This window comes from Lacerta agilis, chromosome 2 (assembly GCF_009819535.1).
Source record: "Lacerta agilis isolate rLacAgi1 chromosome 2, rLacAgi1.pri, whole genome shotgun sequence".
Lineage (NCBI taxonomy): Eukaryota > Metazoa > Chordata > Lepidosauria > Squamata > Lacertidae > Lacerta > Lacerta agilis.
In genome coordinates this window covers 14,318,852-14,344,350 of record NC_046313.1, presented here as the reverse complement: position 1 = coordinate 14,344,350, position 25,499 = coordinate 14,318,852, and the positions used below count along the sequence as shown (strand labels likewise).

The 25,499-nt window shown below is 42.3% G+C and overlaps 1 protein-coding gene across 3 annotated transcripts in view; it reads right to left on the bottom strand.

Annotated features, from left to right (window-relative positions):
- The window catches only part of DIP2B (disco interacting protein 2 homolog B), a 155,076-nt gene that overhangs the window by 59,041 nt on the left and 70,536 nt on the right, over nt 1–25,499 (bottom strand). For 2 of the 3 annotated variants that reach the window (XM_033138692.1, XM_033138693.1), the window contains exon 1: nt 5,170–5,318. Coding sequence is in view for 1 of the 3 variants with exons in the window: in XM_033138694.1 (XP_032994585.1) it covers nt 5,170–5,292 (123 nt within the window). In the remaining 2 variants the exon portion in view is untranslated. Of the gene's footprint in view, nt 1–5,169; nt 5,319–25,499 lie in introns of those variants that run through there. The other variant, XM_033138694.1, reaches the window with a different exon arrangement.

The window sequence follows — 25,499 nt, the reverse complement described above, 5'->3', positions numbered from 1 at the left end:
TGATTTCTTTCTTTTTAAAAAAAAAAAAATTATTATGGTTTATAGAGAAAAGTACAAAACTTAGTATCTTTTCCTTTTAAAAAAAACACACACCAAACCAATACTTTTATGTAGATACAATAAAAACACAAAATATTGGGGTGGGGGGGTGGGGGGGAGAAATAGAAAAGGAAAAATAATTAAATAAAAAAAGAATAGAAAAGAGGTTAAAAGAGAAAGAAAATAAGATTAATATGGCTGATTTCACACCATATAAGAAGATACTCAACTAGTGATTTTCTGCTACTATCTTTTGCCATAGAAAGTGTTCTATTTCTAAACATGCTACGTTGCATAAATGTATTGGGTTAGATTCTGCTGGAAAAGAGGTGATATCATGGGTTCAGCCTTCCCCCCTGCATGCTCCTTGAAATAATGCTCCAGAGGTTTGTGGGAACCCCTGGAATAGCATGGGAGGTGGCTTCAGGAATTACAGTGGGAAGGAGGAATTGACATAAATTCTACAGCAGCCCCTGCTGGATCTCAACCCATCACATGAACTGGAGGAGACCTGACATTTGTAACTCAGGAGTAGTCCATGTGCTCCCCTCCAGATGTTTTGGACTAGGGCTCCTATCAGTCCCCAATAATGGGCATGGATGATGCGAATTGTAATCCACAGGGCACCATGTTGGCCAGTCCTGCATTAATAATATAACTGGGCAGTCATATGTCCTGGACACATCAGGGAATCAGGCTGCAAAATGGCGCCCAGGTAGATTTTTGCTGAATTGGCAAAATGTCTGGGGAAACCCGGATGTATGGAAAGTAGAGCGATTTTTAAAACACACACACACACATACATTAAAACCCCCCAAAATCCCCAAAACTAATTTTTGGGGGGAAGATGACAACTTCCCCCAAAAGCTTTGGGGGAAGCTCAACAACTTCAGGGGAAACACTGCTCAACAACTTTGTCTGGATTTTCACTTTGGGGAATATGGCAACCCTATAATATAATGAATAGAAACAATACATTTTCAAAGGTACAATTAACATTCTCCCCCCCCCACACACACACAAAGTGTTTATTTGCAAACCAGAATTGCAGAAAAGAGGAGATGGATTAAAACCAAAAGAGCACAGTCCAAATATGGGACATGAAATCCCAACTGATTACCAATTCAAAATTTTCTGCCACCATTCATCCTCACCCATGTCAAGGTTTAGGAAAGTTCTATTTTATTGACTGAGACATGCCCAGACATTCTAGGGAGTGAGAACCACTTCTAAACAGGGTGCCTGCTATAAGTGAAATTAACCATGAACACCCCTGTATGAGACATGCACATAAAATGCTGCAAATTACTTTACTACAAAGGTCCTTCAGTGGGGATATCATTGAGAAAAGTGTATGTTTTTATAGCTGCCTCTTTTTAAATGCAACTCATGCTAGACAACCAGCTCTCTCTGTACTACAGAGATATAAGAGCCCCAGAATATGGTTCAACATAGGATCCGTATCCTTTATTTCAGTGAAAACCCCCAACTTAAACTGCATAGCAAAACACCCACCCAGGGGATATGCCAGTACAGATGTGAGTTCCTCTTTTGTTGCCAGTCTTAAAGTGTGTGTGTGTGTGTGTGTGTGTGTGTGTGTGGTAGAGTTTTGGAACCCCACACAAAAGCATGGCAACTTTGATGTTGGGAAGAAGAGGAGAAAAGTTCCCCAATTTGCACAAAGCTAAAACAGTAACTATGCTGACAAGTCACATAGCCCATAGACCCCAAATCATCTCCCGTGCAAATTGTTGGGCTCTATCCACACTCGGACACAGGTGGCACTGTGGGTTAAACCACAGAGCCTAGGGCTTGCCGATCAGAAGGTTGGCGGTTTGAATCCCTGTGACAGGGTGAGCTCCCGTTGCTCGGTCCCTGCTCCTGCCAACCTAGCAGTTCAAAAGCACATCAAAGTGCAAGTAGATATATAGGTACCACTCCGACGGGAAGGTAAACGCCGTTTCCGTGTGCTGCTCTGGTTCGCCAGAAGCGGCTTAGTCATGCTGGCCACATGACCCGGAAGCTGTACACCGGCTCCCTCGGCCAATAAAGCGAGATGAGCACCGCAACCCCAGAGTCGGACATGACTGGACCTAATGGTCAGGGGTCCCTTTACCTTTACCTTTATCCACACACGCACATATAGCTATAGCTGTATGAATGTCTGGAAGATTTCCTCCTAAAACCTGTTAGTCAATTCTGCCCTCAATAGAATTTTTCCTAACAGCATTTGAACATATCTGATGCTTTAGTCTCAAAGGCCTGGTACAGCTTTGTGAGTTCAGCAGCAGCAGCCTACTCATGTTTGAACATTGTGCTCCAGAAGGGCCATTTCAGCAAGCTGACAGGGACCAGGGGGATTAGCCTGAAGGAGATTAGGCAAAAAGAAAAAGAGTTCATGCTGTAAATGCCAACTACTGAACATGACTCATCTGGACAGGCACAGTAGTTCAATGCTACAGATGAAACAAACGCCACATGATTCATATACTTCAGGAACGACTTCTTTTTCAGGAGCACAATAAGAGGGAACAAATGGTGGTGGGAAGGTTATTTTACCAAGAAAGGCAGGAAAACACTTGTATGCTGAGAGGATTTAGCTGGGTAGGGCTGAAAATGAATTTCCTGATTGGCTGGTGACTTTGGAGTGGTGGTGCACAAATTGGACAAAGGCAGAAAAGCAAATTACGATTCAGGACTCAGAGTTTAACAATGTGGACCACAGTGTGCCACGAGGGTGGAGCAAGGACGTCATCAAAAGCTACCTGCAAGGCACAGAACTGCAGATAACGCAAACAAGCTGAGGAACATAATACTAAAGCTAAGAAAAATCATTCCTACTTTTAATAATGCTCACTAGTCAGACATGAGCCCCAAAGAGCCAGTGTGGAGTAGTGGCTAGAGCGTTGGACTAGGACCTAGGAGATTTGGGTTCAAATCCAATGAAGCTCGCTGGGTGACCTCGCACCAGTCACTGCCTCTCAGCCTGACCCTACCTCACAGGATTGTTGTGCAGATTCAATCAGATGGGGCTAACCACCTATGCCACCTTGAGCTCTTTGGAGAAAAAGGTGGGGTATAAATGCAATCAATACATAAATGAACAGAATTTGGGCACTTCTCCCTGCCACCCAATACCCTGTCACTTGCTGATCCAGACAATACATGAGATCATCTGAATCCAGAGCTGTGCTAGTGGTGGTGGTTTCAAGTACTGCTATGCAGGATCCTCTGCGCATGAAACTCGTGCTTTTGCAGCAAGAATGGGGCTTCTAAAGAACGTATTGTGGCTCCCAGCACACATTTGCAGATGCAGCACCTCCAAAATATAGACAGGAGGGGGTAATGGTTTGTGAGCTGCAAGCAAGTAGCAAATTCTAAGTGGTACCGCATCCTCTCCCTCTTAGTGCCTTTGCTAGCACTAAGAAGTAGAAATTTGGACATCAATGAGCCTAAAATGCTAGTTGCAAGATCTTGGCAAGATCTAATACCTGCTAGGGCTTGGAGACTCATGGTAGCTGCAAATGTTCACAAGAAGCAGACAGAAGAAGTCTGACTATTTCTCTCATCGCTAGGTGGATGCATGTATTCTCCATACCAAGATGCATGTTCTGCGCGTGCAAGGAGCAACACATAACTTGCCACAGAGGATGGATGAATCTCCTCACTCCGCTCTCTCACAAGGGCTGGAAACAGCAGACAGAGGTGATGAGAGACCCACTTTATGTGAACGTCTCAAGTTGCCTTCAGTGGGCAGAGATTATATGCTTCACATGGAAACATTTTGGATTGCACTGCATCTTGCAGGTTTCTGTCTGATGGAGTGAACTTTGGTATTTGGTAGGAGATTGTCATGAGGTCTTGGAATCTCATCTAGTGAAACCAAGTTTGAGGTGTGATAACTGATTCCAAAATGCGAAGAGACATACCTATATATATAAAAGACGGCATAAATAGAATTCTCATTTTATCCTTACAACCCTGTGAGATAGCTTGTGGTAAGAAGAGTTTGGATTTGATATCCCACTTTATCACTACCCGAAGGAGTCTCAAAGCGGCTAATATTCTCCTTTCCCTTCCTCCCCTACAACAAACACTCTGTGGGGTGAGTGGGGCTGAGAGACTTCAAAGAAGTGTGACTAGCCCAAGGTCACCCAGCAGCTGCATGTGGAGGAGCGGGGACGCGAACCCAGTTCACCAGATTACGAGTCTACCGCTCTTAACCACTACACCACACTGGCTCATATAGTGAGTTGCATGGCTGTAGGGGAATTTTAACACGAGTAAACATATCTTCAAAAACCTGAAAGGCTGTCAGATGGAGGGTGGAGCAAGCTTGTTTTCTCCTGCTCCAGACGCTAGGACCCAAATTGATGGATTCAAGTTACAAGAAGGGAGATTCTGATGGAACATCAGGAAGAATTTCCTGAGAGTAAAAGATGTTTGATAGTGGAACAGACTTCCACACGAGGCGGCAGGCTTTCCTTCCATGGAGGTTTTTAGGCAGAGATTGGATGGCCATCTTTCATGTATGATCTAGTTGAGATTCCTGCATTGCAGGGGGTTGGACTAGATGACCCTCAGGGTACCCTTTAACTCTACAATTCTATGATTCCATTCCCATATACGAATCCAACATGCTAGATACTGGCCTCTGGTAGTGAATGCTCTACTTAAGGATTTATTTTTAGAAAAGCATTTTAATAGACTGAAAAAGAAGTATGACACAAAAGGCCTTTTCTCCCTTAAAATCTAAGACTCTAGTAAAGGCAGCTTGAAGGCTTGCCTCTGCAACAATGCTTGAAGTGGACAACAGAGCAGAACTCAAAACCCAGCCAGAAGAAAGATGCAGCAAATTTTACAGGAAGCATTTGGAATGAAAATGCTAAACTCATAGCCCCAATGTTTAAATCCTGGAGCTGCACTGAACTAAGTTTTACTTAAGAGTAAACTCATATGAAGTCAACAAAGCTAAGTTAGTTAGTGATCTCCAATAATTTTCATAGGTCTACTCTGAGGATGACTACCATTGGCTACAATCTCCTGATTAAAAATATATATATATATTAATTTTTTTGTAAAATACAACAACCCCTAAATGTTTATCAGATGAATTTGTAGTAGCCTTACCAGATCGATAGCGTTCATCTCTAGCTCCCCCAGATCGTGCCCGATGATACTTGGATGAAGATGGTGCTGCTGATGGAGTAGGTGTCTGGTTTCGGGGTTCCTTTTGCAGACCTTGGTCGACCCCTGGGGAAATATTACCAAAAAAATACTACTTTATGAAAGAGTCAAAGAAAATAAATGGCTTCTTCTGACCAGCATTAAGGATCTGTATTGGCTGATTGCCCAGTAAGAATATAGATACTTTTGCACGCAAATGAGAAATTGACAACTGGCAGATTTTTTCCCAGCAAAATCTTACATAATTGCATCAAGTTGTAAGATTTCCTTTACTGAGACTTTTAAGAAGGTAAAACGGTAAAGGACCCCCGGACGGTTAAGTCCTGTCAAAGGCGACTATGGGGTTGCAGTGCTCATCTTGCTTTCAGGCTGAGGGAGCCGGCATTTGTCCACAGACAGCTTTCCGGGTCATGTGGCCAGCATGGCTAAACTGCTTCTGGCGCAATGGGACACTGTGACAGAAGCCAGAGCACCCAGAAATGCTGCTTACCTTCCCGCCACAGCAGTACCTATTTATCTACTTGCACTGGCGTGCTTTCAAACTGCTAGGTTGGCAGAAGCTGGGGCAGAGCAACGGGAGCTCACCCCGTCGTGGGGATTCAAACCTTTTAAGAAAAGGCTACATGACCATCCACCAAAGATTCTTTGAATATTACAGCACAGATAAAAAAATCCCAGGAGTCTTGAATGCCTATATCCATACATATGTTATAGTGCTGTCTAAGCTTATAAAAATGTTCAACCAAGGGTCAACTTGCTACTTAAAAATTAGTTGCCAACAGCAAGGAACACGCAACAGCATTCAGCCCTGGTCTAGAATAGCAAACAGCACCCAGCGCATGATGTTAATTTATCTGGTCCTAACACAGTACTTGCAGAGCATGCATAGGGGCCACAAGGTTTTAAGCAGAGGGAAGGATGAAGTGAGGGCAGAAACGGGAGCATGTGCTGACCAGGTGCCTTCACATTAAAGCAACATTTGGAGATTCTTAACTCCCACCCCAATTACACTGCCCATGAAGGAACTAATAATTAAGTCATTATGCTTTTATCAGGAACATGAACAGCAACTGACAGAGTGCATTGCAGATGACGCACAACTAGGCACAAAGCCTTTAGCGTTCTGCAGGCTGAAACATAGGCAAAAAATGCATTCTCCTAGCAGGGCAGATAACAACACCTCCCAGCTGAGCAAGTAAGTGGCAGTTTATACCTCCTCTAGGAACAACAAAGCTATCTCAGCTGCATTTCCCAGCGCTACAAATCTATGAGGAGCAACCTGAATAACCTTGCAATGTTTTCCCCCAGCAAGACAGTCGTAGTTGCATACGCTTCCCCCTTCCTTATTCTTTAGGGAAAGGAGAGTGTCAGAAGCCATCCAAGTTGGGGCAGAATGAGGAGGTCTGGGAAAAATATTTGCCGCTAGGTTCAGTTTATTCTTGTATGCACATTTATCAGCAAATGTATGCATGTAGATTCATGAACCCAGAAGCATGAGTGCAGGGGAAAAAAGCATTTGGGGAGGAAAATATTACCCATGGAACTTGTTACTTCTAACCTTCCAAACTTGAGTCAAATAAGAAACTGATCCCAGTATGTCAATCTAATTCCTGATACATCATATCCTCCAACATTTCTCCGATGAAAATAGGGACGTCCCATTCCATAATGATAATGTTACTATTTATACCCCACACACATCTTACTGGGTTGCCCCAGCCACTCTGGGCAGCTTCCAACATATATAAAAACATGTAAAACATTTCTCCAATGAAAATAGGGACATCTTAAGGAAAAGTGGGACATTCCAAGATCAAATCAGAAACCAGGATGGCTTCTCTAAATCAGGGACGTCCCTGGAAAATAGGGACAACTTGGAGAGTCTGATATTTTTCAACCAAAGCCCTGAAGTCTTATAGGGATAATAAAAGCATTCAAACACAATAAAGCAAACTACAAAAGTTTATAAAGACTGTGGTATAGGCTTGTTTGGATGTGGGAAGGGAAATGTGTTATTTTAAAAGTTGCTGACCTTTCTGAATGAACAATTGGAATCTGCTATTTTTACTAAGTAGGCCACAATAGAGAAATGGATTATTTCACATACCTGACTTGGAAATCTGATATGCAGTACAATCATTTTTTTAAAGATTGGAAGGAAGTGCTTAGAAAAATAAGTTGTTTACAATTTGGCAGACGTGTGCCTTAGAGTGGAAGTGGAGGCATTCACTAGTCAGGATGAGTGATGTTATCCCCAGTTTAGCAATAAATTCATAGCTTAGATCAGCATTTTTCAATGTTTCCACCTTCCACATTGATCTGCCTGTCAAGGAATCGCATTATGAAGAATTCTGAAGCAAGTTCTAGGGTTCTGCTCACACAAGATACTGGCTGTGCCTCATGGTCAGAGTTGAACCAATATCCTAACACAGCAGTTCTCAAATGGTGGACCAGGGGACATCTGTGGCTGGGTCTCCGTACCACAGCTTGCCCTATCCTCACTCACCCACCCTGCCCCTGCCAAGCCCCAGTAATTTTCAGTCCTCTCAAATAGGTCCTGGGAGTTGGAAAATAATTCCTGTATTAACACACACAACGTTACAGATGCACATGTTACAGAAGAAAATTGGTAGGAAAAGGCAAACTTTGCCTGACACTGCAGATCCTCACATTAAGCAACTCTATATACACTTTCCAGGAACACAGTTTGAAGACCAATAACATATATAAATGAGTTTAATATTCTCTGATATGACTATATTATTTATTGCTTAGGGTCAGGTTTGAAAACTCCAACTGCCTGGGTCACATAAGTATATGAAATTCAGTGCTGACTCCTAAAATGTAACTTGCTGGCATTGATATAAAATTGATCATATACATAACAAGTAACAGTTTCACAACTGCAGGAAATACGGTAGCTGCAAACCACAAGATTCCTGCTCCCCTTCAATGAACATCCCCCAATGACAGTCTATCCAATGAAAACTAGGCTACATTTAGGAGAGTTTGCCATTAAAAAAAAAAATCATTAAATGTGTTTGGGCGGTTTTGGATGAAGAGGTGAACTGTCTCTGAGGAGAAAGAAAGCCTTTACCACTAATACATGGAATCAAACATTTATAGAATTTCATAAATTTCTAATCTTGAAAACGGTCCCTGAAGAATGAGAGGAGAAGAAAGGGCGGGAGTGGGAATACTTAGAAAAAGTTGTCTGAAATAAAATAAGCAAATCTGCACCAAAGTTAACCCGATTCTGCAACAAGGAAAACCCAGCCCTGCAACTTGTAAAAAAAATGCTTGTTTATAATATAATTCATTTTATAATTTAATTCATTTCGTTTGAATCTCACCTTTCTTCCACCAAGGAAGTTGGCACCATACCAGGAATTTCTAGCCATTCTCCCATCTAGGCCCTCAACAGATCCACTTAGCTTCAGCCAAGTTGCTGCACTGCGAGCCTTCAGCCCTTGCCCCAGGACATGTTTTTATTATTTTGCATAAACAACTGCATGTTTTTTTTCTATTCTGCATAATTTATTCTGCTTCTGCGTGCCACACAAAAGCACAAGAGCCTATATGGAGCTTTGAAGACACAACTTTTGACCACAGGAAAACGCTCCTGAATAAAATGTGATTTCAGGAAGCACTGGTTCAATAATTTCAAGCATAACTACAAAATATTAAGAACTAGAAACTTGCTTTGTTTTCTAAATGCAAGCTTGAACTTCTAAGGAAGCTGATTTCTACATTATGTGCTTTGTCTGTACTTGCACAAAATTGTGGTATACACTAAGCCCTACCTGTATATTCACTCTTCACTTAGTATGCAATTTTCATGTTAAACATACAATGCTCGCTCTAACATACCCACATAATTATTTAAGGCCCATCAGTCCATGAACCTAGCACTGTTAATTATAGTTTTCTTCTACTGTCGTTTCAGCTGCTAATTAGCAGTCACACTGGGTATCAGCTCAGTGTTGCATGAAAAGCAGAGGAATTATAAGAAGAGATCAAACTGCTTTTTTGTAGATAAACAACAAGGTTCTAAAATTAGCTGGAAATCCCCAAAGAATAAAATATACTTATTTGTAGCATTGCTGGGGAAAGCTCACCGATGAGCAAGAATGGGAAAATTACAGAGACTATTGAAGCCTGGGGGAGCAGAAAGATGAGTGCTTCTTCCATTTCCCCCCCTTCTTGTTTCTGAATTTAACATGATAGAGAGATTTTGTGCCCAACATTTAGAGCTGTGATGAACTGACAACTCAAGATGCTGAACGTTCTTTACTGGCTAGCCAAATGGGATACCGGATGTTTGGTAGCAAATAAATGTAGGGGTTATAGGTAGGGACCTCTTACAAACTGGCAAAATACTACAGACAAAGATACAGACATAGCATGTGTGTGTTTGTGTATGAGTGTGTGTGTGTGTGTGTGTGTGTGTGAGAGAGAGAGAGAGAGAGAGAGAGAGAGAGAGAGAGAGAGGGTGGCTGTTTACATTTCAACTGTCATTTCTTTCATGGCTTTGGTTCCCAATTTTCACAAGTTTACAAAAAAAGGGGGGGGTATAAGAACAGCATGCTTGCCATGTTGGTCCCAGAGGGTGAGACTAACAAAGAGCTAAAACATACTGTCATTCAAAAGGGCCCAGACGTGGCATTTTTTTCTACAAAAAAATGATGCATCTTCACAATAACATTAAGGTTTGCAGAGGATTACAAAATAATGGAGAACAGTCAGAAATACACTTCACACCCACGGCTTCACTTTCAATCCTAGACATTTTTCTCTTGGGATAACCTGCAGCATTAAAAAATGGCTTCAAAGTAAACTAAATGAAGCGATGGGGGAAGTACCGGGGGGGGGGGGGGAGAGACAACTACCAGTACTTTTCTTGATGCACTTATAATATGTGTCCCATACACAAAGTATTAAGACTTTGAATAAGTATACTCAAAAGACTTCTGGACTAGTTGCTTATCCCACTCCAGTACTTATCTCTGAAGAAACTCTATTCAACAATTGTTTTAGTGTATTCTAGAGAGAATGCAAGCAATGGATTTATATCAGCACTAATAAAGGGAGCAGTTACAAACCACAGCACTTACTTCCACAAATGATTGCATAGCTTACCTTGGATAACCATATGAGATATAAGTGAGAGTAAAAGAGCAAAAAAGTATTTCAGAGTGCTTCAATAAAAGTCCTGCGGCTAATGGTAGAACTATAAAGTAGCCTAAGCCATGCCTTGGGGAGAGGTTTGTGTAGTCCAAATTCAAAATAATTTAAGTTGAGTTTAGATTCAAGAACAGAATTGCAATTAAATGGTTTGGGACCTGTCTTGCCTCAAACTGCTTATTCTGGAAAATCAGAAATGTGATGAAATAAAGAAAAATAGTTGGCTACCACCCCTATATTGATGGCGGCTCAACCCAGACCTCAGATAGCCTCTTCCAGTAGTTTCAGGTACATACAGTATTTAAAAGCACAAAGAGAAAGAACCTGGGATTCAATTGTTTATCTGTAAGCCTTGAAATTAACAGAAAATTGATTAGCCAGCTCAAAGTATTCTTTTTCTTTTTCTTGGCAGAGATCTCCCTGAATCTTTAGACTATTTCCACCCCCACCCTTATACAGGACTATATTCAAAATTCTGTTCGGCAGAGCTGGGAAGCCAACTTGGACCAACTCATGCCAGTAAACATTTAAGTACTATACTTGTAAAACAGTGGGGTCAACAATGTCATGGCAGAAATACAATACTGAAAGATTTTAAAAATTAACTATGGTCAGCTCAAGGGCGCCTTATACACATTTTTGTCCGCAAAACTGCTTGATCTGGAAATGTCAAATTAAATAAGCATTAACAGCTTCCACAATCCACATAGCAATAACTTCTTTCTAGAAGAGTTTGCAGAGTTTGTTTAATGCTAAGAAACCCAAGTATTGACTGTAACAATCTTTGGACTAATAACAAGCAAAGGTAATAGGCCACTTTAAAAACAAATAAACAAACAAACTGAAAATAAGAGTGCGTAGCACAGCCTACCTAAGGACTCCAATCCAGCGCTTGCTTCAGAGGGTTGCACTGTATCATACTTTGGCAGCACTGAAGGTAACCAATTCAAATGCACCCTATTCCCACTCGCAATTTGCCACCTTTTAAAAAAGGTATCCAGAGACAGCTGCCAGCCTACAAGCAAAGTGTACTTGAATGCAAGTCAGCTGCAGGGCAACCAGGTTACCGTACTCTATTTTGGTACCCAAAGCAGCACCAAGCAAGGACTATATCAGAGTCCACATGTTGTTGTTGTTGTTCTGTCGTGTCCAACTCTTTGTGACCCCATGGACCAGCCAGGTACGTCTATCTTCCACTGCCTCTCGCAGTTTGGCCAAACTCATGCTAGTCGCTTCGACTAACACTGTCCAACCATCTCATCCTCTGTCATCCCCTTCTCCTTGTGCCCTCCATCTTTCCCAACATCAGGGTCTTTTCCAGGGAGTCTTCTCTTCTCATGAGGTGACCAAAGTACTGGAGCCTCAACTTCAGGATCTGTCCTTCCAGTGAGCACTCAGGGCTGATTTCTTTAAAATCAGAGTCCACATAGGAGAATACAATTCTTTCCCCAAATGTAAGACTGATTTTCAGGTAATCTTAGGTACAATTTCAATGCAGTGCTGTCACCCACTGACATTCCCTACCCCATGGTTAGCTGCCATTCAACTCACATGTAGTATAGAGCCCACCACAAGAAAATCAGCCAGTGTTATCCACACATTCAGCAGTAGCCAAGGACTCTTGAACAGCTAAATGCTTTCACAATCCCAGGTTCACACATTATTAAGACACAAACTATAATTGTAATGGAAAGAAACAAATTATGACCCTGGGTTTCAACCATGGTTCGTTTAAGCAGGCATGTCCAAAGTCCGTTTGGGGGGCCTAATCCGGCCCGCTGGTTGGTTTAATCTGGCCCCTGTGGCAAAATAAAAACCAAACACCTCCACAACTTCAACCCTAAAAAAAGCTCAACAACTTCAATCTTCAAATTTGGCCCTCTTTGAAAGAAGTTTGGACACCACCAAATGTGACATGTGAACCAAGCTGTTATTTTAGAGCAACAAAAGCTGAGTCATTTGGTTTTCAAAACTGTCAAGAACCCTTGTTTGCTGCCTTCGGGAGTCAATGCCTAGCAAAATTGGCATTAGCAGACCAGGGGGGTGGGGTGGAATTAGGTGCATAAACTACCAGTGATCAGCTATACACTACTGAGGAGGAGAGGGGATCATTACCTTGCTATTGACTAGGGAATTGGTCACAAAATGTGCCCATATTCGAACAGTCTCATGTTTTGGGGACGGCAAAGTGGGAGGGCTCAACCTCTAAACAGGAAAATAAAACAATGAAATATTTTTTACGATGCTTGGTTACTGGGTATAGAGAGACTCTGACTTGTCATGAATTGTGGGCACTAGGCAACAGGTACTTCTCACACCTGCACAACCTTATTCCACACAACAACATTCCAAAGGGCAACCAATATACACTACCTGGAGGAAATAATCTCATTACTTTCCAGTGGCAAATACTGCAGTTTGAATATAGGGGAAATGCAATATTTTATATCGGGGGGGCATTTAAGCCCCCCACAACAAATGACCCCAAACTGCACATTTATGGAGCAATTTAAAAAACACACAATCTGGCAGGACCTGGAGACAGGGGTGCCAACTTGAATAAAATATTGCCCGTGGGGGGGGGGGGGAATAAGCCCCGCCTTGCATAATCAATCACAACTTTGGGAGTCCCTGGTCCCCTCAAATATTTTACTGGAGGCGGGAGAGACTTTGGCCCCTAGTAACTGACTTCTATGCTTGGATATGACTGTTTTCCTAACTGGAGCTTTCTATAGAATTAAAGACCGAAACTTTAAAAAGAAAATACATATAAGCTGTCCAATACATGCCTTTTGGAGCAAACCCAATCCTGAACTACTGGGGAACAAAGAAAGCAGCAATTATACTGCAATGAAGTGGGGAGGAGGGGGAGCTGAACTTCCTGTAGGAAATCTGTATGACATGACATTTATGCTGACTAAAATAAAAGCAGCTGACACTTTGTCTATATTTTGGCAGGGTTACCAGGTTAGCTATTTACTTGTCTGCTGCCTCCTCTCTACTCCACCCTGAACCCCAGGATCATGACTGTGTCTGGGCTTGCTAGAAATGAGTCAGTTCCCTTTTTTTAAAGGAACTTTGGCGTGCCATTTGTCATACCCAATCTTTGCACCATAATTGTGTGTGAAACATGTCAAGTAAGGTGTGTGGGTAGCCTTGCCACTAACACACTGCAATGACTTCCCTATTATATAAATGGACATGGAGGAATAAATTCCATCTCTGTGCAGCGCCCGGTTTGCTTTAGCTGGCTAGCAAATGATGATGATGTTTATGAACATCACTCATTCCTTTGGTTGCTCTTACATTTACCACTACAGCACAGCTATTTAAAAGCAGTACCTAGGGATGCTTTATTAATGGCAGATGCATTCCCTCTCCCCACTCCTGGCACAGGACAAGGTAAAGGTTGATCCTGTGGTAAATGTCACATAATTAAGATGCAAGAAAATATTCCAATTTAATATTAATACAGTTTTTTTTTATTAAACATCACCTTAAATTTAGGAGGATTCATAAAGTGAAGAAGGATTTAAGATTGAGGGTTGGTATGTATACTGCTTCAGTAGTATTCACACAAAGGATGGAACAGTTGTACCCAATGGTTCCAAGAGCCACCATGCAGCAACACTACAGGAAGAAGTCTGTCAGTACCTCTGGATAGGTAAAGGACCCCTTCTGCATGGTTAAGTCCAGTCAAAGGCGATTATGGGGTTGTGGTGATCATCTCACTTTCAGGCTGAGGGAGCCGGCATTTGTCCACAGACATCTTTCTGGGTCATGTGGCCAGCATGACTAAACCGCTTCTGGAGCAACGGAACACTGTGGCGGAAACCAGAGCGCATGGAAATGCCGCTTACCTTCCTGACACCTATTTCTCTACTTGCACTGGCGTGCTTTCAAAATGCTAGGTTGCGAAGAGCTGGGACAGAGCAATGGGAACTCACCAACCTTCTGATAGGGAAGCCCAAGAGGCTCAGTGGTTTAGACCAAAGTGCCAAACACATTCCTACCTTCATATATGGTGTATATTAACAGCAGTGAGGAGAACAGGATCTATTGGAAGCTCTGGGTGATTTGCCACAGATCAATAAGGATACTTCCATATTGTTTAACAACAGCAACAACAAAGCCTTTCCCCCACCCCCCCACCTAAATTAGACAGATGAAATGAAGAAGCCTAACCAGAAGTGGACTTCTGTGTGTGTGAAAGGACTGTGAGGTAAGTTTCATTCTGGAACTGAAAACCAATTAGGCTTAGAACATCCTCCGATGTTTATCTTTTGCATATGGCTCTGAATGGTAGAACTTGGGGTTCCAGGGGTAAAAAAACAAAGCAGACCAAACAAACTCTGCCCTTCCCTGCTCTGTTATACTTGCTCACAAACCTAAGGGTAGAATTTTGAGCACAAGCCACAATAGTGGAGCTAAAGACCTAGGCGACATGGAAAACTGTACTTTTGTGCCTGTATTTATGCATAATGCAAGATTGAGTGGGAATTCCATTCAGCCACCTGGATGCTTTGCATAGAATAATTTGCCCATATGGTAAGCCAAAGAGCAAACATGCAAAACACAGGAGGATTACCAATCAATAATACAGAATTAATATCCCCTGCTTATGTGTTAAATGTACAAATTGCTGCCTGCGCTATTTTACAAAGCTTCACCATTCTTGGTCTTCTCCTGAAGCTGGGTGGTTTTACTCCTCTCCTCAAATTTATGCCAGTGTGTACTGAATGCCAAAAGGATCAATGGCAGGAAATTGTCAAGAATCAATGCAGGCATTTGGCTGCCTAGTTTAATTAACAAAGCAAAGGAATATGATATACAACCTTACCCTTGCCCTAATTTCTTCTAGTTTTCCAGAAGGACAATGCAGTTTTTTTGTTTATTTATTTAACTTAATTTATTAGATGGCCCATAACTGTGATTTTCTGGGCAATGTACAAAGAAATGTTAAAGCAGGATGAAATCTGCATCATTATAAGCCAAGATCCAAAAAAGCCCACAATGATAACACTACTCTGTTGGCACTGGACACCAATAAAACTTCAACTGAGCACTCCTCAGTGCTGGAGCAGCTGTAACTCACCAGGCATTTTTGTTCATAAGTGGAGGGATTGCAAACGAAAAGACATATTCTGAAAGGATATATTCACCACACTCATACTGATAACGAATAATCATCTGGAGTTGGACCCTAACATAGCTTTTTTTGTCACTGGCTAAAACATTGCTGTTCCCTTACATACAAAAACTCTGATAACGCTCCTATTGTCAGCCACCAGGGTGGAAATATACTACTTTATCAAAGAGCTCTCCAAGTGGTGCACAATTTACAATAAAATTGTAAATAAAACATAGCTAAAATCCACAAACCAATTAAAAACAAACGTACACAAAACCATCACCATTAAAAACAAAAATAAAATCAATAAAACTTTTAAAAGAAATAAGAGGTCACTCACTTATTTGGGTAAGCTTGCTGAAACAAATAAGCTTTGGACAGGTGTCTAAAATAATAACAACAAGAATGAAGATAACATGATCACTATCAGTACCTGGGTACCTAAACAACTCATGAAAATGATACCAGCAAATTTTGATAACCACATGCCATTAAATAAGCAAATAAGATGAAATTTTCTAGGACATGATCTTACCCTCAAGTGCTGAGTAAGCTGCCCACATCTTCAGCTTTTAAGGAGAGTGCACCGATTCAGGCCACTAGGATTAATCAGCATGTCTATCCCTAAACATCTCAATTTTGGCTCCAATTTTCAAATATTTGCCTGAGGGTAAGCACAGGGCTGGCCCAAGACATTTTGGCACAGGAATCGAACCACAAAATGCCACACACACACACACCAGCCAGAGAAGAAGGGGTGAGTGAAGATCTACACTGGGAACAGGAAAGGGAGAATCAAATCAACCTTACCCGATGGTTGAAATGGGAATCAAAGGCTGTTGCGAGGGGGAAAGGGGACCTGCTCTGAATCACACCAAGTGGGTGCAGAGCCAAGGAGACCCCAGAGGGCAGCCCCCACTATTCCCTCCCTAGGGGTAGGTGGAGACCGGCAGGACCTCCTATAGGCCAAGAGGCCACTGTAGAGGCGGCATGGTGGTGGTGGGGGGCTACCGAGGAGGCATGTCTGACCTCCAAGGAGCATGCTGCAGCTGTCACTGCCGCCATGGCAGCAGCAGGCAATGCATTCCTTGGAGGCCGGATCTGTTGCCCCTGTAGATGCCTGAGGCAGTCACCTCATATTGCCTCATGGGTGGGCCAGCCCTGGGTAGGAGGAGGTGCTGATCTGTTGCGAATCACTTGTGATTAAGGTTAGTAGAGTCACACAGTCAGGTTAAGCAAGGAGCAGACATGTGAAGGATTCTGCTTCCTGGTAGCAGACAAAGTTGTGCTTGACTTTCGCATCCCTTTCAACATAAGGATTTGGGAGGCTGCTTTTCGCCTGATGTTTTTCAATGCAAGGATAACCTCCAAGGGATTGGGGAGGAGAGAATGTGCACACCCTTGTGTGAAAATCATGCAAGCATTTATTACGCCAGGATAATAGAAAGATGCTGGTTTCTCCCCCACCAGCCGGAGCTTCTCTATATTCCGCAGGTCTTAGTAGTGTGGAAAACTACAAGTTCAAATCAAGGATAGAGGAAGGAAGGCGTTTTGCCTCAATCCCCACGTGAGTTGCTCTTCCTTTACGGCAAGCAGCACATTCAAAAGCTGTATGCTTCCTCAATAGTTTCTTCAAAGTTCTAAGCACAATTAAACATCTCACTTCTAAGAAGCGATTTGTTTTTCTCCTATTCCGGCCTGGAAGCAAGGCCATTCATTTTCACTGGCAGCTAACACACCTGGATGGGAATGAGACTCACTGATGGCTGGCTCTTTGTGCCTTCTATAACAAAAAGCAGCCAAGCAAGATTTTGAGATTAGGGGAGGAGGCAGGCTGCACAGTATTTACAGTAAATCAAGCACTGCTGTACTGCTCCCTGACAAAGCAAACAGGAGTCAGCTAAGCCTGGCAGATGTTAGGTGGCTGTATTTAGAATTCCCTTTAGAATAATCCTGTTGGATCTGTAGTTTCTGCTGGTGGGATCTTCTAGATAGGCAACGCAGTAGCAGTATTTTTGTTGGGGATTTTATGAGCTGCTGCTGAAGGTTTAACTGCCATTAGTTTTTAGCTGCATCTCCCCTTTAGTACATGGAAAGACATCACATAAATAAAATGGCTGACAATGGAGTTTTTTTTGGGGGGGGGAGCAAAACTGGCAGAACTGTTCCATTATTAGGCCTCAATGACAAACAGTCAACAATGTGCTCATTCATAATCAGTAACAAAGCCAGAAAGGCAGATGTGACAGGAAATGCATATGGATGTTATAGGTAGATCCATGCTTGTTGGCAAGTTTGAGTTTAGTAGCAATTTAACACACACACACACACACACACACACACACTCATACCTGTATGAGATATTAACATTTATTTAAAATTTAAGCCAGCATCACAGTTAGGCTCTCAAGCCTCTGCATGCTGGTCTTACATCTTATATCAGAAGAAAGATGGAGCTTGAAAGCAGACATATGGCATCATGAGGCCTGTACAGTGATCACAACACTATAGTCTAAAGGTGCAGAGCTACACATACAGCAGTTCCTTTATTTCAGGGCAAATTACACTTGACATTTCTTTTTTTTTTTTTTTATAAGAATTTTATTAAATTTTCCAATAATAAAAGTAGAAATAAAAAAAACAGCATTGCTCAATATACATTACAATACACATTATACATAAAAAAAAGTAAAAAGAAAAAGAAAAAGGAAAAAAGAGAAGACAAAAAAGAAAAATATCTCATCTATATCTTATCTTATTTTATATCCTATAAAGGACCTCCTCCACCCTTTCTTCAGCGTTCCATTCTAATATACTGTAGTAACTTTGTAACTATTACCTTACATTCACCTTAAATCTTCCTAATCTAGCAATGTTAACATCTCCTCATAAGCTTATCATAATATACCTAATTTCAAAACTCATTACCATTACTAATCAATAACCATTATATCAGAACTAATCATCTTTATCTTATCTCTATAAGCTTAATTCCATAATCTATCTTCTTACTTTAATACAAAATCTTAATTCCTTCTTTACTGTTTTACTCTGACAATCCACTGCTATAGCCTCTTATAATGTCTGATTTCACTTAAATATCTAACTTTTCACGTTGTTTCAAATAGTCTTTAAATTTCTTCCAATCCTCTTGCACCTTCTCCTCCCTCTGGTCACGGAGCTTCGCGGTCAGTTCAGCAAGTTCCATAAAGTCTATCAGTTTCATTTGCCAGTCTTCAACTGTAGGTAGCTCTTCACCTTTCCACATTTTTGCGATCAGAATTCTAGCTGCTGTTGTGGCATACATAAAGAAAACTTTATCTTTCCTGGGTATCTCATGGTTGGTTATGCCCAAAAGAAAGGCCTCTGGTTTCTTAGAAAAGGTGTACTTAAACACTCTTTTAAGCTCATTATAGATTTTCTCCCAGAAGTCCTTTACTCTCGGGCACGTCCACCACATGTGATAGAAGGTACCTTCTACTTTCTTGCATTTCCAACATTCATTACTCATACCATGATACATCTTAGCAAGTTTTACTGGAGTTAAATACCATCTATATATCATTTTCATTATATTTTCTCTCAAAACATTGGATGCCGTAAATTTGATACCTTCTTTCCATAACTTCTCCCAATCGTCCACCATTATATTATGACCCACATCTTTCGCCCAGTCAATCATCACCGATTTTACCATTTCATCCTTAGTATGCCATTCTAGCAGCAAATTATACATTCTGGAAAGGTTTTTAGAGTCCTGTTCTATTAATACTGTTTCCAATTTGGATTTTTCTAATTGAAAGCCTACACTTGACATTTCTTATTTCAAATCCATGGCTGAATATGTATTTCATGCAGTACAAAAAGTGGGGTGTATAAGAAGCAGCCTTTGTCTTTTTCATCTACACTGAATAGTGATGTTTTTATCCAGTGCAAACCAGTGGTGCTTTGTAAGAATGTACAATATGGGCTAAGGGAAATGATTCCACTAAAGTATGTCTAAATAAGTAGTCCAGTGGCTGAAAAGTATTATTACAAGCTACTATCATAAAACAGTCCCTATTGTCCAAAGGGTGTAAAAAAAATGTATATTGGGGAATAAGCATGCAGAAGATAACACAATTGCCTAGTGATGTAGACTAACTTCTTTGGGGTGGGGGTGGCTGAAATTATGGTGTATTTTTAAAATAAATAAATAAATAAATAAATAAATAAATAAATGGTATTGACCTGCTTATTGATCTGCCTGCATTTGAGAAAGGAGATAAGAAGACAGGGCTTGCTATGGGCTCTTCTTTTTAGCAAGGAGGAGGGAGGGGAGAACAAAAAGAAAAGGTAAATGAACAGTGGTTGGTTATTGGAAAAAGTTCCCTAATAATACAAGCCACAAAGATGCTTGAGAAGAGCCTGCTCGCACCACTATAAATGCTATTCTTAATTTTTACAAAATAAAGGCTTGATTATCCAAATAACAGTTGTAAAAAGCTAGATCCATTCCCTAAAGGGAGCCATGCAGAAGTGTATTGTATTTTAATATTTTGTTGGAAGAGTGGCTGGGGAAACCCAGCCAGATGGAAAGGGTATAAATTATTATATGCAGTTAGGAACATCGTATTTAAAGACAACACACAATCAATTTATATAACTATAGTATGTGCACCAGGCAAAATGATACACAGTACTCCAATTTCTTCCAGCAACAAAATCTTTTGAATGCATCATTTTCCAAACACTACATCCCTGCCCCTAATGCACATATTGATCTTGGAATATTTTGATGACTGGGAATGCTATACTAGAAACTACCACCAGAAAGAGGCAGAAAGGAAGGGTTTAGGTGTTCGTAGGTTGGGAGAACAAAGAGATGGACATAGACGAGTCTTTCATCATGATTGCTGGAAGCCTATTGCAGATTCTGCTTTCTGAGACTTTACCATACAAACCACCTCTGTATATCACTTTGTGAATGTTTGGGCCCAGAAAACCAATTGAATTAAACCAATAGGTGGAAAATAATAACCATTCACAAATGTCATTTTCCTTGCACCCTGTTTGAAACCTCTATTTATATTTTATAAGCACCACTGCTCAACAAAAACTATAGCTAGATAAATAGCATACTTTTCTTATTGGTCTTTTCTCTACTTCTTAATAAAGACTACTTAAATCCTGATATTTACAGTCTAAAGCGATGGGCAAATTTACCCAGCTGCTGACAACCTGCTGAAAGGATAAATTTCCTTCTGCTATGGTAGATCAGATGGGGAGCTGGGTTCTGCAAACATGGTAATATTGCACGCCTAAAGCAGTATTTTCAACTTCAGCCAGTAAGGGGTGCTAGTGTAAACAAGGACTCAACTTGCACCAGCAAAACCCAAAGGAAATGAGATTCTGAAAAGAGAACCAATGCTTTTCACATTGCAGTCTGGAAGCAGCTTCCTGTTAGGGCAAGAAGAGGCAAGAACCAAGCAGGGCAATGAGTACTGTGCTAAGGAACACAGGTGACTAAGTCTGAGAACCAGGAGTGACAGTAAATGTTGCCCCACCATCTTGTGAAACCATATCCTTGGGAAGTGCTCTACAGCCGATCTGACGACAGACAGTCCCTCCCATTCACCCACCCTTCTCGGCATAGTTGTCACTCTGCTGCAGAGATGTCACTGAAGCATTGATTTGCTAACCTAGCAGGCCCAGGAATTGAAGCCAAAGGTGAAGGCTCACAGGATCCTTTGAAGCCCACAATTCAAAGTGTGCATATACATTTGCTACAATTTGATTGCAGGCATACAAAAACAACAATAACCCAGAGGAACAGCACTAGTGAAGAGATTCATGTTGCTGCTTTTTTCCTGCATCCTGTAGAGAATGACAACGCTAATCCTTTGTCCAGAACAGTCCAACATTTATCAAGCCAGCTGTGAATACCCATTTGTTTTGTTCCAGAGAAATCTGCATGAACGTGTGCTTTCTTCCCTCCGTGCAACAAGGAACCTGCATTTTAACACTCCCTTTCCTATTTTAGAGTGATCCTTTTTTCTTTTTTCTTTTTGCACTATGGAAGTTTCTTAAATCTGCTGAAAATTTAAAGTATAAATACACTAGCCATATAATCTGTAAATATGAATAAGTAGATCAGCTAGCAGGAAATCCAGCGTGAATGACCTCCTAGACAGGAGCGCATAATTGAGCTCTATAAGCATGGCAGCAAAAAATCTCAAATTGAAAACTTCCTCACCATGACAGCACAAGTAGTCAACTGTCACTTAAGTTTTGGTGCTTTAATCATTTTAATTAAAAATACTATGTAAACATGAAAAATAACACAAACGACCTCCCAAATTAAGTCCAGAACTATTTGCTCATGAAATGCTTTACTGGTCTATCTGGCCTCACATAATATTTACATAATATCCACATAGCATCAGAATACTCATAACATCATAAAACTCATGTAACTTCATAATACTCACATAACATTAAAAGCAACACAATTTACAGAAAATTCACTGCCTGATCAACTGGGAGGTAATTCTTGCTGTCTGCAGACTGACATAAAACTAGACAGGTTCATTTCATTTCTTGTTAACATATCTGGTACTTTATTTAAAAGGTTTATTTACTACTGCCTTTTATGATCAAATGTCAAAAAGCTTTACAGAACCAGGGCCGTCTCATCATAGGGGCTGGGTGGCGCGGTGCACCAGGGCGCCAGGCCCCCCAGGGGCGCCCCTGCGAGCCCGCCGGCATACCGGGCGCCCCCTCCCCAACCCGCGCCCGCCCGCCAGCGGGCAAGCTACAAGCCGGCTGCCCTCCGGAGCCCCAGCTGGAGCGCTGGGAAGGGCGCGCAAAGCCCCGCGCCACTCCAGCGCCACGCCCCTCATCCCCCGCTCGCCCACCTCCCTCCCGCGCTGGCCGCCCCTCAGGGGATGAGGGGTGTGGCGCTGGAGCGGCGCGGGGCTTTGCGCGGCTGGCTTGCAGCGCCACGCCCCTCATCCCCCGCTCGGCCACCCCCCGTCCTGAGGGGCGGCCAGCGCGGGAGGGACGTGGGCGGAGAGGCGGCCCACCGGGGGCGCCGAGGGATCGTCGCGCCAGGGCGCGCGATCCCTTTAAGACGGTCCTGTACAGAACTGTAAGGTTCTCAGTTAGTTGCTCATGAGTAAGCAGCCAGAACTCCTTTAAGGTTTTTATTGTGCAAACTATGTACAGGGCAGAGCTAAAAAGTTCATGCCTGCATCAAGCTGTGTCAGAATCCGGGAATGGTCCCTTCCGGTTCTGACCCCAACAAAAGAGCTTAGGGATACGAAAACCCCGCCTCCCATCTTTTCGTTTCACCCCACGACGCCTTTGGGGCGACGGAAGTTGCACACCCCCTGTATCGCCCGCTGAACTGTGTGAGTGCTGGGTCTCTCGTGCATCCCCAGAGCCTCGGCTGCTTTCCCCCTGAGAGACCCCCCCCTCCTTGCTGGATGCCTCACCACTCCTCCCGCTGCTAGAGGAGGTACTGCTGGCAAGGTGGGACTGGGGATCTCTGTAACATCCTGAGAGCCCTTGCACCACTCTGCGCTGAGTGAGAGCCTATGGCTTATCTAAGGCCACCAGCGAGCTGAAAACTAAACCTGGGAAACCCAGATCATATCATCAACCAAAGGAGCAATAAAAACCAATGACAGTTAACTGGTGAAGAGACAGCACAGAAGAGGAATGGGTCAGGGGTCCTGGAAAAGCTTTGCCAAAGTAGTGGGTTTCGAGGAAACATTTACACGAACAATGGGAGATGGGACTGGAAATGTGCAATGCCTCTGTGGCACCAAAGGAAGTTACATTATAAAAGAACCAGTGCTTTTTCCCCTCATAGGGTAATCAAGGGTACGCAGTACCGGCACCTCTTTTTTGTTGTTGTTGTTGTTGTTTTTGTTAAAAAGTGTGGCACTTATTGTAACAACTTCACGGTGAGTCCAAGCACCAATTTTTCTAGAAAAAAAGCACTGACAATAACAATTATTACTATTTATTAAATTTGTATGCCACCTGTGAGGTTCGGGTGGTGGTTTCCCGTGAGTGACGAGGCAGGACTCTGTTCCTTCTATTTACAAGTTTAATAGTGCAAATATGTACAGTGCAGAGCTCCCAAATCCATGACCTGCTTAGTCAGTCCCAGATTCCGGAAGTGGCGCTCTTCGGGAGCGCCCCTAGCAAAAGAACTCTGGCACCCCAAACCTCCTCCTCCCCTCTTTGCGTTTCACCCCTCTACGCAACTGGGGCGACAGAAGTGTCGGGCTTTCCTCTTTGCCTGCCTGGCTAGGTGAGTGCTGGGGCTCTGTAGCATACTCAAGCCCCCTCCTCGCCTGACTAGCTTCCTGCCTCTCCTCCCTGCTAGAGGACGTCCCGCTTTCCCCACTGGAGGTGTTGCTGCTGTCCCCGCGGCGCTGGGGCTCTCTGTACTTCCACAGCCCCTGCACCGCCCCACTGGGAACTGCCGGTTCCCTCAACAGCCCCTGCCCCTCCTCGCTGGGAACTGACGGTTCCCTGACACCGCCATTCATCCAAAGATCACAGGTCGGCTCACAACAGAAAAATACAAAATGTGGACATAAAATACAAGATAAAACAAAAAGAAGCCAATAACCGCCCTCCCACAACACATTTATAGGCCACAGAATGTTAATCAAAGGACTGGTTATAGAGATACGTTTTTGCCTGGTGCCTAAAGATATGTAATGAAGGCACCAGGCAAGCCACCCTGGGAAGAGTATTCCACAAATGAGCTGCCACCATGGAAAAGGCCCGTTCTCATGTTGCTTTCTTTGCTGCCTCCACTGCCGTTAGGTAGACTTGATCATGAGCCCTCACTAGCGTTTGATTGCATTTGTCTGGAATTTTCCTCCGCTCACATTCAAACCATCTCCCAGCTTGTTTTAAACTACATTTAAACTACATTTGTTTTTAACTGCATTATTTATTTAAAACAGAGGAGAGGAAGTTGAATTGACAGAGATGCTATCCTAAGCAAAGTGAGGCAGAAAGAGGAAGCATAACTGAAATAAATTTACAAATTGGGAAGGGGAGAAAAGAAAGGGCGATAGTCACAGAGTGAGAACAGCATAAAAGCAAGAACCAGAAGTTTAACTGAAGAAAACCATCATTTGGCAGATTATGATCATTCTCTAGCAGCAGGTACAATCGAGTATGAAGCTGTATGGGCTTTAAACTCCACTGATTTCAAAGGGACAAGTATGCACATGTGTGTACAGGTTTGCAAAGTTTTATTTTCTGCAGGGGTGGAGAATGCAAATGTACATATGACTCACATTCAAGAAAGTTGCTTGATTACTGTAGCATGACAAGCCATTTGGTATAGCGCAGAGAGAGGTTTGGATGACAAGCATTCAGGGCTTTGTGAATCTAGTCAACATGCATTGGGAAGAGGATTCTACTGCCTGACCATAGGAAACACAAAATTTTGAAGAGTGAGGAAACACACTTGGCTGAAGCTGAGAAAATGCTGCTCAAATTGGAACTACATTTACTTTCTCTTGACCAAAGACCGCAAGATGCTTTGCAAGGCACACCAAGCCATGAGAAAACTGAACTGATCCACATCTATGTATGCATTTACAAACTACCTCTTGACAAGAATAGACATTCTACACATTTGGAAGGGGACTTTGCAATTAATAAGGATAATATGAGAGGAAAGTTTCAAATCCAGAGATTTGTCTCACACTTCAATTAAATCTCAGCCTCAAGCACCCTCAAATCCCTTCCTGCTCCCTGTACCATGCTGTGCCTGTAATTTAGATTGTTTGCCTGCGGCAGGGGCTGTCTTCTGTTTTAGTCTTACAGCACCCTAGTACATTTTAGACATTTTAGGAATAAATCATAAAATCCAAAACTGTAAGATTATATTACAATAGGCACATTATTTCCTATACGATTGTTCAAAGCAAAATCTTAATTT